This window comes from Primulina tabacum, chromosome 8 (genome assembly GCF_025594145.1).
Source record: "Primulina tabacum isolate GXHZ01 chromosome 8, ASM2559414v2, whole genome shotgun sequence".
Taxonomy (NCBI): Eukaryota; Viridiplantae; Streptophyta; class Magnoliopsida; order Lamiales; family Gesneriaceae; genus Primulina; species Primulina tabacum.
This window is the reverse complement of record NC_134557.1, coordinates 5,633,158-5,645,736: the sequence shown is the minus strand read 5'-3', so window position 1 is coordinate 5,645,736 and position 12,579 is coordinate 5,633,158. Positions and strand designations below refer to the sequence as shown.

General features: G+C 36.0%; 2 protein-coding genes across 6 annotated transcripts; one reads left to right on the top strand and one right to left on the bottom strand.

The window, feature by feature from the left end:
* Positions 1 to 2,039: 2,039 nt before the first annotated feature.
* LOC142553299 (protein JOKA2-like) lies at positions 2,040 to 4,817 on the top strand. 2 transcript variants are annotated; one of them, XM_075663460.1, is made up of 7 exons: positions 2,040 to 2,489; positions 2,760 to 2,922; positions 3,016 to 3,139; positions 3,254 to 3,505; positions 3,636 to 3,785; positions 3,878 to 4,468; positions 4,567 to 4,817. In XM_075663460.1, the coding sequence occupies exons 1-7, from the start codon at positions 2,276 to 2,278 to the stop codon at positions 4,669 to 4,671; spliced, it is 1,599 nt and encodes a 532-aa protein (XP_075519575.1). In that variant the 5' UTR covers positions 2,040 to 2,275; the 3' UTR covers positions 4,672 to 4,817. The 2 variants fall into 2 exon arrangements, with proteins under 2 accessions (XP_075519575.1, XP_075519573.1); XM_075663458.1 differs by having other exon boundaries at positions 2,040 to 2,922.
* A 3,906-nt stretch (positions 4,818 to 8,723) lies between these two features.
* Positions 8,724 to 12,421, bottom strand: LOC142553298 (serine/threonine-protein kinase AFC2). 4 transcript variants are annotated; one of them, XM_075663454.1, is made up of 11 exons: positions 12,211 to 12,421; positions 11,249 to 11,438; positions 10,928 to 10,954; positions 10,697 to 10,850; positions 10,551 to 10,599; positions 10,344 to 10,458; positions 9,944 to 10,035; positions 9,660 to 9,816; positions 9,515 to 9,579; positions 9,310 to 9,407; positions 8,724 to 9,228 (listed from the first exon to the last, which is right to left on the bottom strand). In XM_075663454.1, the coding sequence occupies exons 1-11, from the start codon at positions 12,301 to 12,303 to the stop codon at positions 8,976 to 8,978; spliced, it is 1,293 nt and encodes a 430-aa protein (XP_075519569.1). In that variant the 5' UTR covers positions 12,304 to 12,421; the 3' UTR covers positions 8,724 to 8,975. The 4 variants fall into 4 exon arrangements, with proteins under 4 accessions (XP_075519569.1, XP_075519570.1, XP_075519572.1 ...); XM_075663455.1 differs by lacking the exon at positions 11,249 to 11,438 and having other exon boundaries at positions 12,211 to 12,415; XM_075663457.1 differs by lacking the exons at positions 10,344 to 10,458; positions 10,551 to 10,599; positions 11,249 to 11,438 and having other exon boundaries at positions 12,211 to 12,415.
* Positions 12,422 to 12,579: the final 158 nt, after the last annotated feature.

Below are 12,579 nucleotides of genomic sequence, written 5' to 3'. Positions count from 1 at the left end.
ATTTAAGTTTAGATGTGGGAATTTAAAACAAATTTAACTCTAAATTGTGCTTATTTTAATAATTAGAAAACTTGAGTTGTGAGACGGTCATAAATTAATTTTATGAACAGATCTTTTATTTGTATTAATAATAGAAAAAATTAATTTTTATATTAAAATATTATTTATTATTGAAAATATTATTCATAAATATACGTGAGACAAACTTACTATTTATTATTAATATTAATATTAATAAAATATATGGAAACGAAGATTGTAATTTCTTTTCAGAATTTGATAATCATTACTGCTATTGGCGGTTGACAACTTATTGCATCGACGACTTTTTGGGTTCCTTCGTCCGTTTGGTTTTCTTCGGGAACAAGATAAGAAAATGGATTAATTGATAATAAAATCAAATATAAATATTTATTTATTTTTCTATAATCATCCAAACAAACCCTCCATTTCTCACAGTTCGTTGACACTCGAGTCGAGTGGGATTGCGTGAAATCTCTCTCATCTTCGTTTGGGTTTAGAGCTTGCTCATACCCCTATATAAGGGCTATACAACTGTCTGAATCTCTTCATTTCTGGGGCGGAGATTTCTTGAACTTGCGGCTTATTAGGAACGCGATTGTAGCCATGGAGGCTTCTACCGTGGTGATCAAGGTGTCTTTCTAGAATCCATCTTTCGAATCATCAATCTATTGGCTTTCAGTGATGCTAGTAAATTTTCGTTTTTTTTATCCTGGTGTGTGCTATGTTTGGGTGCGGTGACTGTGTTTGTGAGAGTATTATATTTTTATTTTGGGGAGAAAATTTCTTTTTTCATGTTTTCTTTTTTCGAGGATTTGTCGTGTGTTTGTTGAAAGGGGTTTTCGTTCTCCGTATCGATTCTTGGATGTTAGTTTCCGCGGCTGTTTGAGAATTCACCATTCGATCTTCTTTTCTCTATTTTTTTTGGTACTGATGTTGACGGGTTCGTACTCCCTTGTTCTTTGGTTTTTTGTTTCTGTCGAAATGTTCACTTGGTTTGTTACCCGTTCTATAGAAAACAGGTTGGATGTGTCTTAGTAAGGTTGAGATAAATTTTATAGGTATCACTTTTCCCATTATCTTGTTCCCTTTACTTTGACCCGTTTAAAGTACGAGCATACAGATTGACCATGTTTCTGGATTTGAAACTTTGCATATATGGTTTGGTTTCAGTACCTATTTAATGTGGACTCAATTTGCCCGGAGTGTATCTCTTCGGATTGGTATGGATGTGGCCGTTCTCAAATTTGATTGTTAGTGGTTCTTTTTTTTTCCGCCATCCATGATAATCTAATGTTTTACTACGTGTTGTTACTGGGGAAGCATTCTGCATTGGAATTGTTTAATATTAATTATTTCAGTTCCTGAATAAGCACAGATGATCATAAGGTGATCGGTCAGCTCTTTTCCCTACCATCTTATCCCTTCGATGTTACTTGCTCACTTTGCCAGATGTCATTCGGTTTTTCACCTTTTGTTCGATGTTATATGTTTGATGTTTCCTTCGATTTCTGCAAACTACCGATATCTAGTTGTACATACTTCTAGTATTGTCAAAATTTTCCTGATCATCATTGTTAACAATTTTTACAGGTCAAATATGGCGATATTCTCAGACGTTTCAATGCCAAGGTTCTTGATGGGGGGTTGGATTTCAGCATGGGTGGACTGACCGAGAAGATATTTTCCCTCTTTAAGTTTGCTCCTGATACTGAAATCATTCTTACTTATATTGATGAAGATGGAGATTCCATTGCTCTTGTTGATGATGATGATCTCTGTGATGTGGTGAAGCAATCCCTGAACCCGTTGAGAATTACTGTTAAATTAAAGGATGAAAAGAATGGTACTCCGATTTCTCTCTCAACTGGAAATTCTACTCCCTTAAGATCCCCTCGAGTGGAACAAGCGTTTCAAAATCCTATTGTTGGAGTGTCAGAAATTCTGAAAACTGTGCCCTTACGTGGGACACTTGTGAATCTCTCAACTGATTTGTTATCAAAAGCGTCTTCTACTGCTCCAGGTATATGTCCAGTTGCTACCGGGCTTGTTAATTACTTCTCCAAAGTGGGCTTGTCGTACCTAGACCAGCTAGCAGAAGCCCAAACTAGAGTGCAGCCTAGTGCAGAGAGTGATGTTCCTGAAAGCAGTTCCGCTGTACCTGAATCTAAAGACTCGGATTCCTCTCGGATTGATCCTAAAATAACCGTTGTCCCATCAGCTGGGAAATCTGAAAAGCAACCTTCCAAATGTAATGAGATTCCACCGAAAGCTTAATGAAGCGACTGCAAAAATTGTCGGCTTTAGAGCTCAAAGTTTAATTGGAGGAACCATTAATGCATCATCTTCTAAGGCACCTGACACTAGTACTGTGGCTGGGGCACTCAACTCAAAGAGTATCGACATTGGACAACTTGAAAGATCAGCATCTGAAAATACTAATCCAAGGGTCGTACATCTTAATGTTGGTAAGAAAGAGAAAGCCAAGATGATAAATGACTGTAATTTGGATGCGATGCCGCATTTAACCCGTTCTAATCAGCCACCTGTTGCAAACCCTGGGATTGTTGTTACTTCTGATCCTTTGAAGGGAAACTCTCCAAATGGGAGAACCGGATGTGTATTCCCTAGTGGTTTTGAGAACCCTCAGGAGTCACTTCTGTCCCCTAATCCTGGTAATTTTCATAAATTTCCAGACTCAAGTTTCACTTATGAGTGCCCATTTTCTGGAATATCAGTGGAAAATGTCTCGGCTGCTCCACCAAAACCTGCTTCTCTGGCAGCCGCATTTAACAGGAGCAGAAGTCAAAATGATGGTTGTGGGACTATCTTCCATCGTGGTGTTCGCTGTGATCTTTGTGGAGTGCATCCAATAACTGGTCCTAGGTTCAAGTCTAAAGTGTAAGAACTAATATGTCGACTAATTTGTCTTTTATGAAAAAAGATGTTAGACTGGTCCCTCCAGATTGTAACCAGTACACTTATATTCTGCAGAAAGGCGGATTACGATTTGTGCAGCATCTGCTTTGCGGCTATGGGTAATGAAAATGACTATTTCAGAATAGATTACCCAGCAATTAATCGACACCAGTGGTCATTCAAGGGGTTTCATGATCATGTATGTTTATTCTTCAATGATATTCTCTTCATCTTGTCTTAGCTAATGTTGTTCTTTTTGTCCTTGTTCCGAGATGTGTTTCCTTCAAGTACCTTATGTATTGTACCAAATTAGCATGCCAGGGGATGGTGTCCGGCATCACCACAAATCCAAAGGGCTCATAAAGTTAAACCAGGTGGATCCAAGCTAGACAGTCGCTTCATCCAGGATGTCAATATACTAGATGGTACTGCTGTAGAACCTTTAACTCCATTTACCAAGATTTGGAGAATGAGGAACAATGGCACAGTTGCGTGGCCCCAGAAAGCACAACTAGTTTGGATAGGTGGAGATAAATTGAGCAATTTATTGTCAGTTGAACTAGAGGTGAGATATCTTTGTTGTGGTTTTATAGAATTTCTAAGGCTCTGGGAGTGGTGGTCTCTTTTTGTTCGTGGTACGTAAGTTTTTTATTTTCAAAATTACGTTCTTACCCATATATGGTTTATTATGTCAGATTCCTGCAACTGGTTTGGCTGTTGACCACGAGCTTGATGTTGCTGTGGATTTTGTTTCTCCTGATCTTCCAGGCAGGTACATCTCTTACTGGAGAATGGCTTCACCCTCTGGCCAAAAGTTTGGGCAACGTGTTTGGGTTCTTATCCAGGTTGGTCGCTGTAGACAACAGTTTCTGAAGTTGTGTCATGTCTCATGTTCTTACTAGGATAGTGAGTTTGGTTCTTTTATGCATGAATATAGGTTGATGCTACTTTGAAAGAGACGCCACGTGTTGGTGTTCAGGGTTTGAACCTAAATTTACCCCCGGTGAACAGTGTCTTGAATGGTCCTGAAATTGTTAATGTGGACTTGACACCCCTGGTCGAAGATACCCGCCTGGAGCCTGATAACTCCAACAGGATGATGGAAATAGTGGATCCAGTATTTCATATTCCGCTGCCAAACAATGAACAGGAGATGAAGTTTCCCATCACAGATAGCTTACTTGTAGGAAATGGTGCATCGAGCTCTGCTCTTCCTGCCCCAACTTTTGAAAAATATCCTATCATCGATCTGTCTGATATAGCTCCTCCAGCTTTCTCTACTCCTACACCATTTGTCCTTAATCCTTCAGCACCATCGGTTGGGAACAAGGTGGCCTATACGAAAGAGCTTCCGGAAAAGGAAGAAGTAGAGAGTACACTTCTGAGGGAACTTGAGCAGATGGGCTTCAAACAGGTTGATCTAAACAAGGAGATCCTGAGAATGAACGAGTATGATCTGGAGCGAGCAGTGGATGATCTTTGTGATGTTACCCAATGGGATCCTTTACTTGACGAGCTCCAGGAGATGGTGAGCTTCATCTAAATTCTCCCTTCGATTTCCCCCCTGCTTGTTAATTTTATTCGGTTTTGACTTGTAAAATTTTAACAATACTAGTTTTGATGCAGGGTTTTCGTGATACGGAAATGAACAAGAAACTGCTGAAGAAGAACAATGGAAGCATTAAACGTGTGGTTATGGATCTCATCGCTGGAGAAGAGAAGCAGCAGTAAACATATTTGGTATATGATCTGTGTGGGGTGCATGCTATATATATACACATATAAATATTAATAAATGCCGAGAACTTGTGGAACCTGACATACTGTTCTTGGTCTTGTTTGTTTCGCAGTTAATATAACTGGGGTTGATAATTTCAGCTCTCTGGCTGCGCCACCTCTTTTTAAGCCCCTATTAATTATTGCCATTGGAACAAATCCCTGATTTAAACACGTTCACATCGGTTGAGTAATTTGTCAAATTCAACTGATATAAATTTAGTTAATTATTAAGCTCAGATAATATTTGGAATGGATATAAAATATTTCAAAATATAAACAAGTGCTCGAGGAGCGAGTGATTGATAATTGGAAAAACACAATTCACCAAGTGAAGACATCTCATACATGATTAATCCCATTTGAGAACAAAATTAAGTGCTTTTTAAATTTCATTTTATTTGAGAACAAAAATAATTTAATTCACGATTAATGGATGGTGACTCAACCAATGGAGACAATTACTCCCAAGCACGTATCTTGTTGAAAGACTAGGTCCTTTGTCCGGCTAAAGATCCTTCGTTCTATGTCGGGACTATACGAATAGATTGAGCCACAAGCTTACAAGGCGTTCCGCGCACATGTTTTCAGCATGATGATCACCAGAAATCATTGCAGGAACACAACCCATCCTTGGAAGTGGTGGAATCGATTTCTATCCCTGATCACAATCTCTCTCCCAAAAACCTTTGATATAATCTTTGTCGCATTGTGACAATCTACACGTATTCTGAGATTTTTCAATATTCTGATTGTAGTTACAGGAGAAGTCTTGACAAGGCCAAATGCAATGGCCAGCTTCTCACTTCTTCTGCAGCGTCCAGTCTCACCACCACTATATCAGGCACATTCATAATCTTCTCAATCATGTCCTCTACTGATCTGTAAATCAGCCAAAAACTCATGAATGACACCATCTAACTCAATAAAGCTGCAGCCAGGATCCTTCTTGATTCCTTGTACTTTCATCTCAATTCTCAACCACTTAGCATCATCTAATCTACAGACAGATGCATATAGATTAGAATGTAGCATGTAATCCCCACTATGTGCAGGCTCTAAACTGATTATGAGTTTAAACGCTTCTTCTCCTATTTCAATGTGCTTATGAACTTTATAAGACTCAAGCAAAGTTCCATATCACAGCATTTGGTTAATGTGCATGTTCTTTATGAACTCGTATGCATCCTCAATCAGCCCGTCTCGGCTTAGAATATCGACTAAGCAACCATGATGCTCAATTCTTGGTTTGATGCTGAAATCTCTACTCATGCTGACAAAGTAACCCCAACCCTCGTCGACCAAACCTGCGTGACTACAAGCACAAAGAACAGCAACGAAAATCATTTACTAACGTAAAACCTTAATTTATCAAAAAAAAAGGAGGGAAAAAACAATATTAATGTCAGAACATGCAGAGTATCAGTAAGAATTGTACGCACTCGACCGTAGCGACCACAGGAATTAACCTCGACGAACTCGAGCTCAGAATCCGAATCATCCGGGTCCGGATCCAACGCCGCATCTCGTGGCATGGTTTTAGTTATTCATAACAAAGTTGGAGACAAATAATATGTCAGGTTCAGATCCAGTAATGAAAAATTCGAGCACTCGTGGCTAATTTTCCAAATACATAAGATATATATATATAATTTTGAAATGTTGTTGATTTATAACAATTCGATCTTATCTTAAATTTGAAATTTTGGTGTCATCCACTTTCATATAATTATTGATTTTACATAAAATTATTGTAAATACTTCAACTGATAAATATTATTAGAAAATTGAAATATTACTGATTTTATTTATAATTTAAAATACTTTGAAATCACTTTTTTTTCAGCCACTATATATGTATTAATAAAAAATACAAAATATAATGACCAATATATATTTTTCTAACATCATATAATTTAAATATTTAAATACTCCTGTTTTTGTTAGTGACTATGTTTGAAAGCATGAATTTGGTTGGATTTGTGGGGATTTGGATTTGTAAATTTTGGTTTTAACCGTTTGATTAGTTGGATTTTAAGGGATTTGACTGAAGTTGACTGGATTTCATTGTGTATAAACAAATCTTCTCAAAACTAGTCAGATTTGATGGAAATTTTAAGGCAAAAACTTGTGTGAGACGGTATCACGCGTCGTATTTTGTGATACATATATCTTATTTGGGTTACCTCCATGAAAAATATTACTTTTTATTCTAAGAGTATTACTTTTTATTGTGAATATCGGTAGGGTTGACCTGTCTCACAAGAGACCTACTCAAATTTTAATTATTATCCTTCTATCATCTTTATATGTAATTGTTGAATTAAATGATAAATTTATTTATTTTTGCATATTTTATTCGATAATAATGTATTTTTCTATTTATATAATTAGAATGTGTTTGAATATTTAATTTTGAAATAATTTATTTCGTAGAATTTAAATTTAAATATATAGATGTTATGTTTGATTATTTTATTTTAATAATTCATTTTGTGTTCGTTAAAATGAATTAATTACTTATATAAGAGATTACGTAGTTTGTATAACATAAATATATAATCAAAATGATATAGGAAAATATATAATAAAATTAATTTTAATTTTTCACTTTTCTAATAATATGAATAATATGTTTTAAATCTTGATTTTTGTAAAAAATAATTAATATTATTTTAGAAAAAATTTAAATTTTCAAATTCAAATATTATTTTTTCAAACAAGAAATGAATTCTAAATAAAAATTTTAAATTTCAAACCAAACACAATATGGAATTCTAAATCCATGAATTTTCAAATGTAATTCTAAATCCAATTTTACTTCCAAATCCAAATCCAAAATTTTAAGCATCCAAACACACCCTAAATGATTTTCAATAATATATTTTATTATCTAACAAGTATGTATACGTATAATAAATTTAAGATATTTAGAAAAATAATAAAAATTATATTTTGAATTTTCATGTTTGTTTGTTATCCTTCTGCATCAATGGTAAAAGATCTTTCCAAAAACCCAGAGTTTTCAAATTTGTCTCCATATCTGTTTCATGAAATTGTGAAATAAGGATTTTCTGCCAAGTTTCAGTTGTGAAGAGGTAAAAAGAAAATGCCACGCAATGTTTTGGAGAGGCTCGTGCAATAGGTTATTAGGGCGAAATTCTCGATTCGATGTTGCTAGGGGTGGGAAAAAATACCGAAATATCGAAATACCGAAAAATCGTACCGAAAAAATACCGAACTTACCGAAAAAATCGGTATATTGAAAATTTCGATACGGTATGATAGCGTACCGAAATTTTCGGTATCGGTACAGAATATTTTTTTTTCGGTATTTCGGTATATAACGAAATACCGAAAATAATTTTTTATTATTATTTTTTTAAAATTTAAGTTCGGTATACCAAAAAAATTCGGTATACCGACAATTTTTTCGGTATACCGACAAAATTTTCGATGTCGATACAGTACCGGTATGAACTTTTTTCATACCGAATATTCGGTATACCGAATTTTCAATATCGGTATGAAAAAATTCAATACCGATATTTTCAATACGATATACGGTACCGTAGTTCGGTACGATATCCACCCCTAAATGTTGCCATATAGGAGTTCCATGGCACAAACACTGCCAATTATTATTCACTCTCATGAAAAAGGGTATCAACCTGGCCAAGCAATTGACATTTAAGAACAGGGTATCATTGACCATTATATTGTCGGGATATGTTATATCGGTGTTTAAACGACCCAAACCACATTAACTTTTCAAGTTTACTAGAAAAAAATTCATTTCATATTCACACTTACCAAATATAAATCGAACTCGAACTTTAGTTCTAACAAAATCAAATAAAAAAATTTAAAATTTTCACTCTAATTCGAATAAAACGAATCCGAATTGAATTCAAACCTTCAGATTTTCGTAATATTTGGTCCGTCCGTCCGTGCATAAAAATGAAAAACAAATTAAAAATGGGAGCGTCGACAAATCATATTAGGTCAAACAAGCAGAAGCAAAATCTGGTTAAAAAAGGCGCGCCTATGGAAAACCATGAGAGCGGTGACTTTCGTTATGTACAACATACACCTGCAAGCCCTAGAACATATGGAGTCATTCCCCACACTAGCCTAGCACACACCATTCAGAGGCCATTCCCGCCTCAAATAGGCATCCCTTGCTGCCTCAAATCGCTTTGCTTTGTCCTCGGCATATGTTTGATAGCACGGTGAATCATAAAAGCTCATCTTTTCCATCAAGATCTCCTTGGATGATCTCTGGAGAAAAAAGGATGTCTGAGGGCTTCTACGGCTGAGATTCTTTCAGAGGGATCGTATCTCAAAAGTCCTTGCAATAAATGGATGAGATCCCCTGCTGAATGATCTACATGCTGCATAATCAAGTTTGGAAGCCGTGGCAACTTCAAAACAGCTTTAATACTATCTCTAGATGTTGCTCCCTCCGGCCAGTCTAACCTACCTCTTCTTATGTACTTCTCCGCATGTCGGCTGAAACATAAAATGCGTTGAAAAACATTGCAATATCCGTTGTTTGTTTTAAATGTGAAGAGGTTGGAGACACTAGCTTACTCGGCTCTCTTGAGCATGTGCTGAGGTAACGGTCCAAGGACTCTTTCCATCATTGCAAGGTGTTCCAAGTTCTCATGCGTTTGAAATAATGCTTCACCCTGGAAGGAAGTGGCCAAATCAATTATAGAGTAAATTATATCAGGAAAATGCAACCAAAGTAGCACATATTCAAAACAACAAACGAAGAGGTATCGAACAGACATACCGAGCAAAGCTCCACTAAGATACAGCCCACACTCCATACGTCACATGGGTAACTCCATCCAAGTCCTGAACAGAGATTGGAATAAGATATTACCTAGAGTAAATAAGTATAAAAAATATAAATAATTTTCATTAATTTAGCGTACCTAGAATGACTTCAGGAGCTCTGTAATGTCGAGTGGACACAATGTATGACTGATCCTGCCTGTCATAAGTCGTGCTACCAAAATCAATGACCTTTATGGCACTTGATTTGGGAATTCTCTTGTAGTATGAACTATCCTTTATAGACTTGGATGAAACCTGGAAGATAAGCCAAAACTCAAAGATAGTACAAATGCTAGAACCCAACACAAACTGGTTCGATAAATCTCATATCGCACAAATGTTCAGTGCATGTAATATGTAAAAAGGCCAGTTAAAAGGCTACCTTGTGCTCGGGAACTTTTATGTACTCAGGAGAAACAAACAGAATATTCTCAGGCTTCAAGTCCGTATGGATGAGCCGCAAATCATGAATAACTGAGATTAGAAAAGCCAATCAACACAATGTTGAAAAAAAGTGCCAAAGAAAACCGTTAGGCATGCATAAAAATATGCCAAACCTAGAATAAATATTATTACAAACAAATTTTGTTGTTCGTTTGTGTAAAATAGTACAAAAACCATTTGGCATAATATAGCATTAACCACCACCACTTGGGTGAAGTGGCATAAACCACTTCCTTTGAGGGAGTTGTAGAAGAAGAAAAAAAATAAAAATATAGCATTATATTGAAAATCAAGCAATTATGAACATCATTATGGATGAAGAGAAACTATTTACACACATGCTACACATTCCAAAAGTTGTCTGCCAATCTCACGGACAAGATCAATGGGAAATGAGCGATAATTGTTTTTGCGAAGGAAATCGTATAAGCTTGGCCCAAGTTTCTCAAAGACCTGTTAAAACCATTTAAGTCCATCCAAATCTTAATCCCCAAATGTGTGTTAGGTTGGGGGAATATAATCCACCGAATCAATCATATACTTACGATACAGATATGGTTTCGATAGTCAAACCAGTTCCGTATTTGTACACAACTGCAAGAAATAAACTCGTTCAACCACTGCATATACTAACCAACAGCCAAAATAGTGACAATATACTGTCTGGCACCAAGTTGAAAAAGGAACTCACCGTTCAGCACATTTGTCATGTCTAACAAGTTGTTGGAGCACTTCTACCTCAATCATAGCTGCATCACGGTATTTCTTAGTACTGCGAACAATTTTAATAGCAACCATTTCTTTTCTTTCCCTGTCCCAACATTCCAAAACCTGACCAAAGGTGCCTGAAAGGCAAAATTTCATATATCAGAGACCGTATTAGTAGAGAACAAGACCAAGCGAACAGGTAGATTTCGCATACCTTCACCCATCTTGCTATGGATCTTATCTGCAAACAAGAAATAGCAAGATAAGTTAACAGGACAATTAGAAACTTAAAGAAGGTCTAATTTTGGTTACCAAGTCAAAGTAATAAATTTCAAGTATTTGAAAACCTAAATTCAGATTAGGCCCCAAGAGTCAATATGGGGAAGTACCGACAGTTATTCCAACACAAAAATTAACCAAGATTTCATGGTTTTGTAAATTAATAGATGCAATAAGCTAAATGCATTCACAGTAGGCCATATATGATGGAGGCAACAATGAAAATAATAGGTTCTGATGTGGTAGAAGTAGTTACAGCGAGGAGTTAAATTTTCTCCGAGCTCAAATATATAATGGCCATCTTTGTCATCTTCTCGCCATGGGGGGGAACCATTTGGACCCAAGCCCTTAACAAAGAGAGAAGTTGGATGATTCGAGAGTGTTCTTGAAGGAGCAAAGCTTGTCACATTCCCAATCTCTTGTCCACAAAACAATCCTAGCTGAGCCTACACACACGCATCCATTCATGTTTTCTCAATAACACAATTATTAATGACATTTACCTCCTCTACAATAGCTTTCAGGCCAAGCTAAACTGGGTTCTTTGACATGTCAAACCAAATAAAAACCTTAAGCCAACACTAGTTTGAAATAAAACTAACGTGCTCAAATCAAAGAATTATTCATCACAAAGATTCATTGATAGAAGCGGAAAAACATTTTGACATCAATATTTGAAACAAAGAAATCGAACTCATAGATCAAGTTATTTCTGCACTAATTATAACGCATTGAAGTAACATGGCTGTATAAAAACATTATCAAAATAATAATTATGTTTGGCCTCAGAAAAATACACATAAATTTTTATATTAATAAATAAAAAAAGTTACTTAATTTTATTTTGAGTCTCTAACCGTCAAATTAATTAAAAACCCCAATTTCACGTCAAATAAACATACGGCTTCTTGTTCAGATGCCAAAAGGCAAATAATTTAAGCGAGCCTTAATTACCTACAACAATACGAGAAATTCAAACTTAAAGTCGACCATAATTTATCAATATATTAACTTTAGCAACCATATGTAATAATCTTCCAGATCTCAAATAAAATATCCCTGGTAAAAAAACCTAAGCATAAAAATCCTACTTTAGTCACAATTAAATCCATAAAGATCAATATATTTTCATACCTGATAATTATTCCATCAGATCTACAAAAAAAACCAAACAAAATGAACAAAAACTATGATTTAAAGATTAGATCTTAAAATCACCTTCGGCTGTTGAGGAACAACATCCCAACCCAACCGCGGCCTCTTTCTCGGCCGTCGATCCATCTCCAACTCAGTCACGCGTTCCGTCTCCATGAGATAAATGCTGAAAATTCGAGAGAGAAACGAAGAAAAAAATAGAAAACAGGAAGATAACGCAATCGTTGAGAGAGAATTTGCGAATACGAAACCCTACGGATGGCGACGCGGAACATTATACTAATCGCTAAATATGATGAAGAATCAGTTGCATAGAAATCCAACCGTACACGTGGCGAATACAATACCCTTGCTTTCGGTGATGATGCCCATTAATAATCAAGCTGTCGGTTTGCGGAGGTTAACTAGGGTTCAACGTTTTCGCACTACCAT

Coding starts and splice junctions, on each gene's coding strand:
- LOC142553299 (XM_075663458.1), top strand. CDS start 2,276: ATGAGATTCCACCGAAAGCTTAATGAAGCGACTGCAAAAATTGTCGGC. Junction 3,140..3,253: donor TCAAGGGGTTTCATGATCAT/GTATGTTTATTC, acceptor GTACCAAATTAG/CATGCCAGGGGATGGTGTCC. Junction 3,506..3,635: donor TATTGTCAGTTGAACTAGAG/GTGAGATATCTT, acceptor TTATTATGTCAG/ATTCCTGCAACTGGTTTGGC.
- LOC142553298 (XM_075663454.1), bottom strand. CDS start 12,303: ATGGAGACGGAACGCGTGACTGAGTTGGAGATGGATCGACGGCCGAGA. Junction 10,459..10,550: donor ATCGAAACCATATCTGTATC/GTAAGTATATGA, acceptor TGGTTTTAACAG/GTCTTTGAGAAACTTGGGCC. Junction 9,817..9,943: donor TAAAAGTTCCCGAGCACAAG/GTAGCCTTTTAA, acceptor CTTATCTTCCAG/GTTTCATCCAAGTCTATAAA.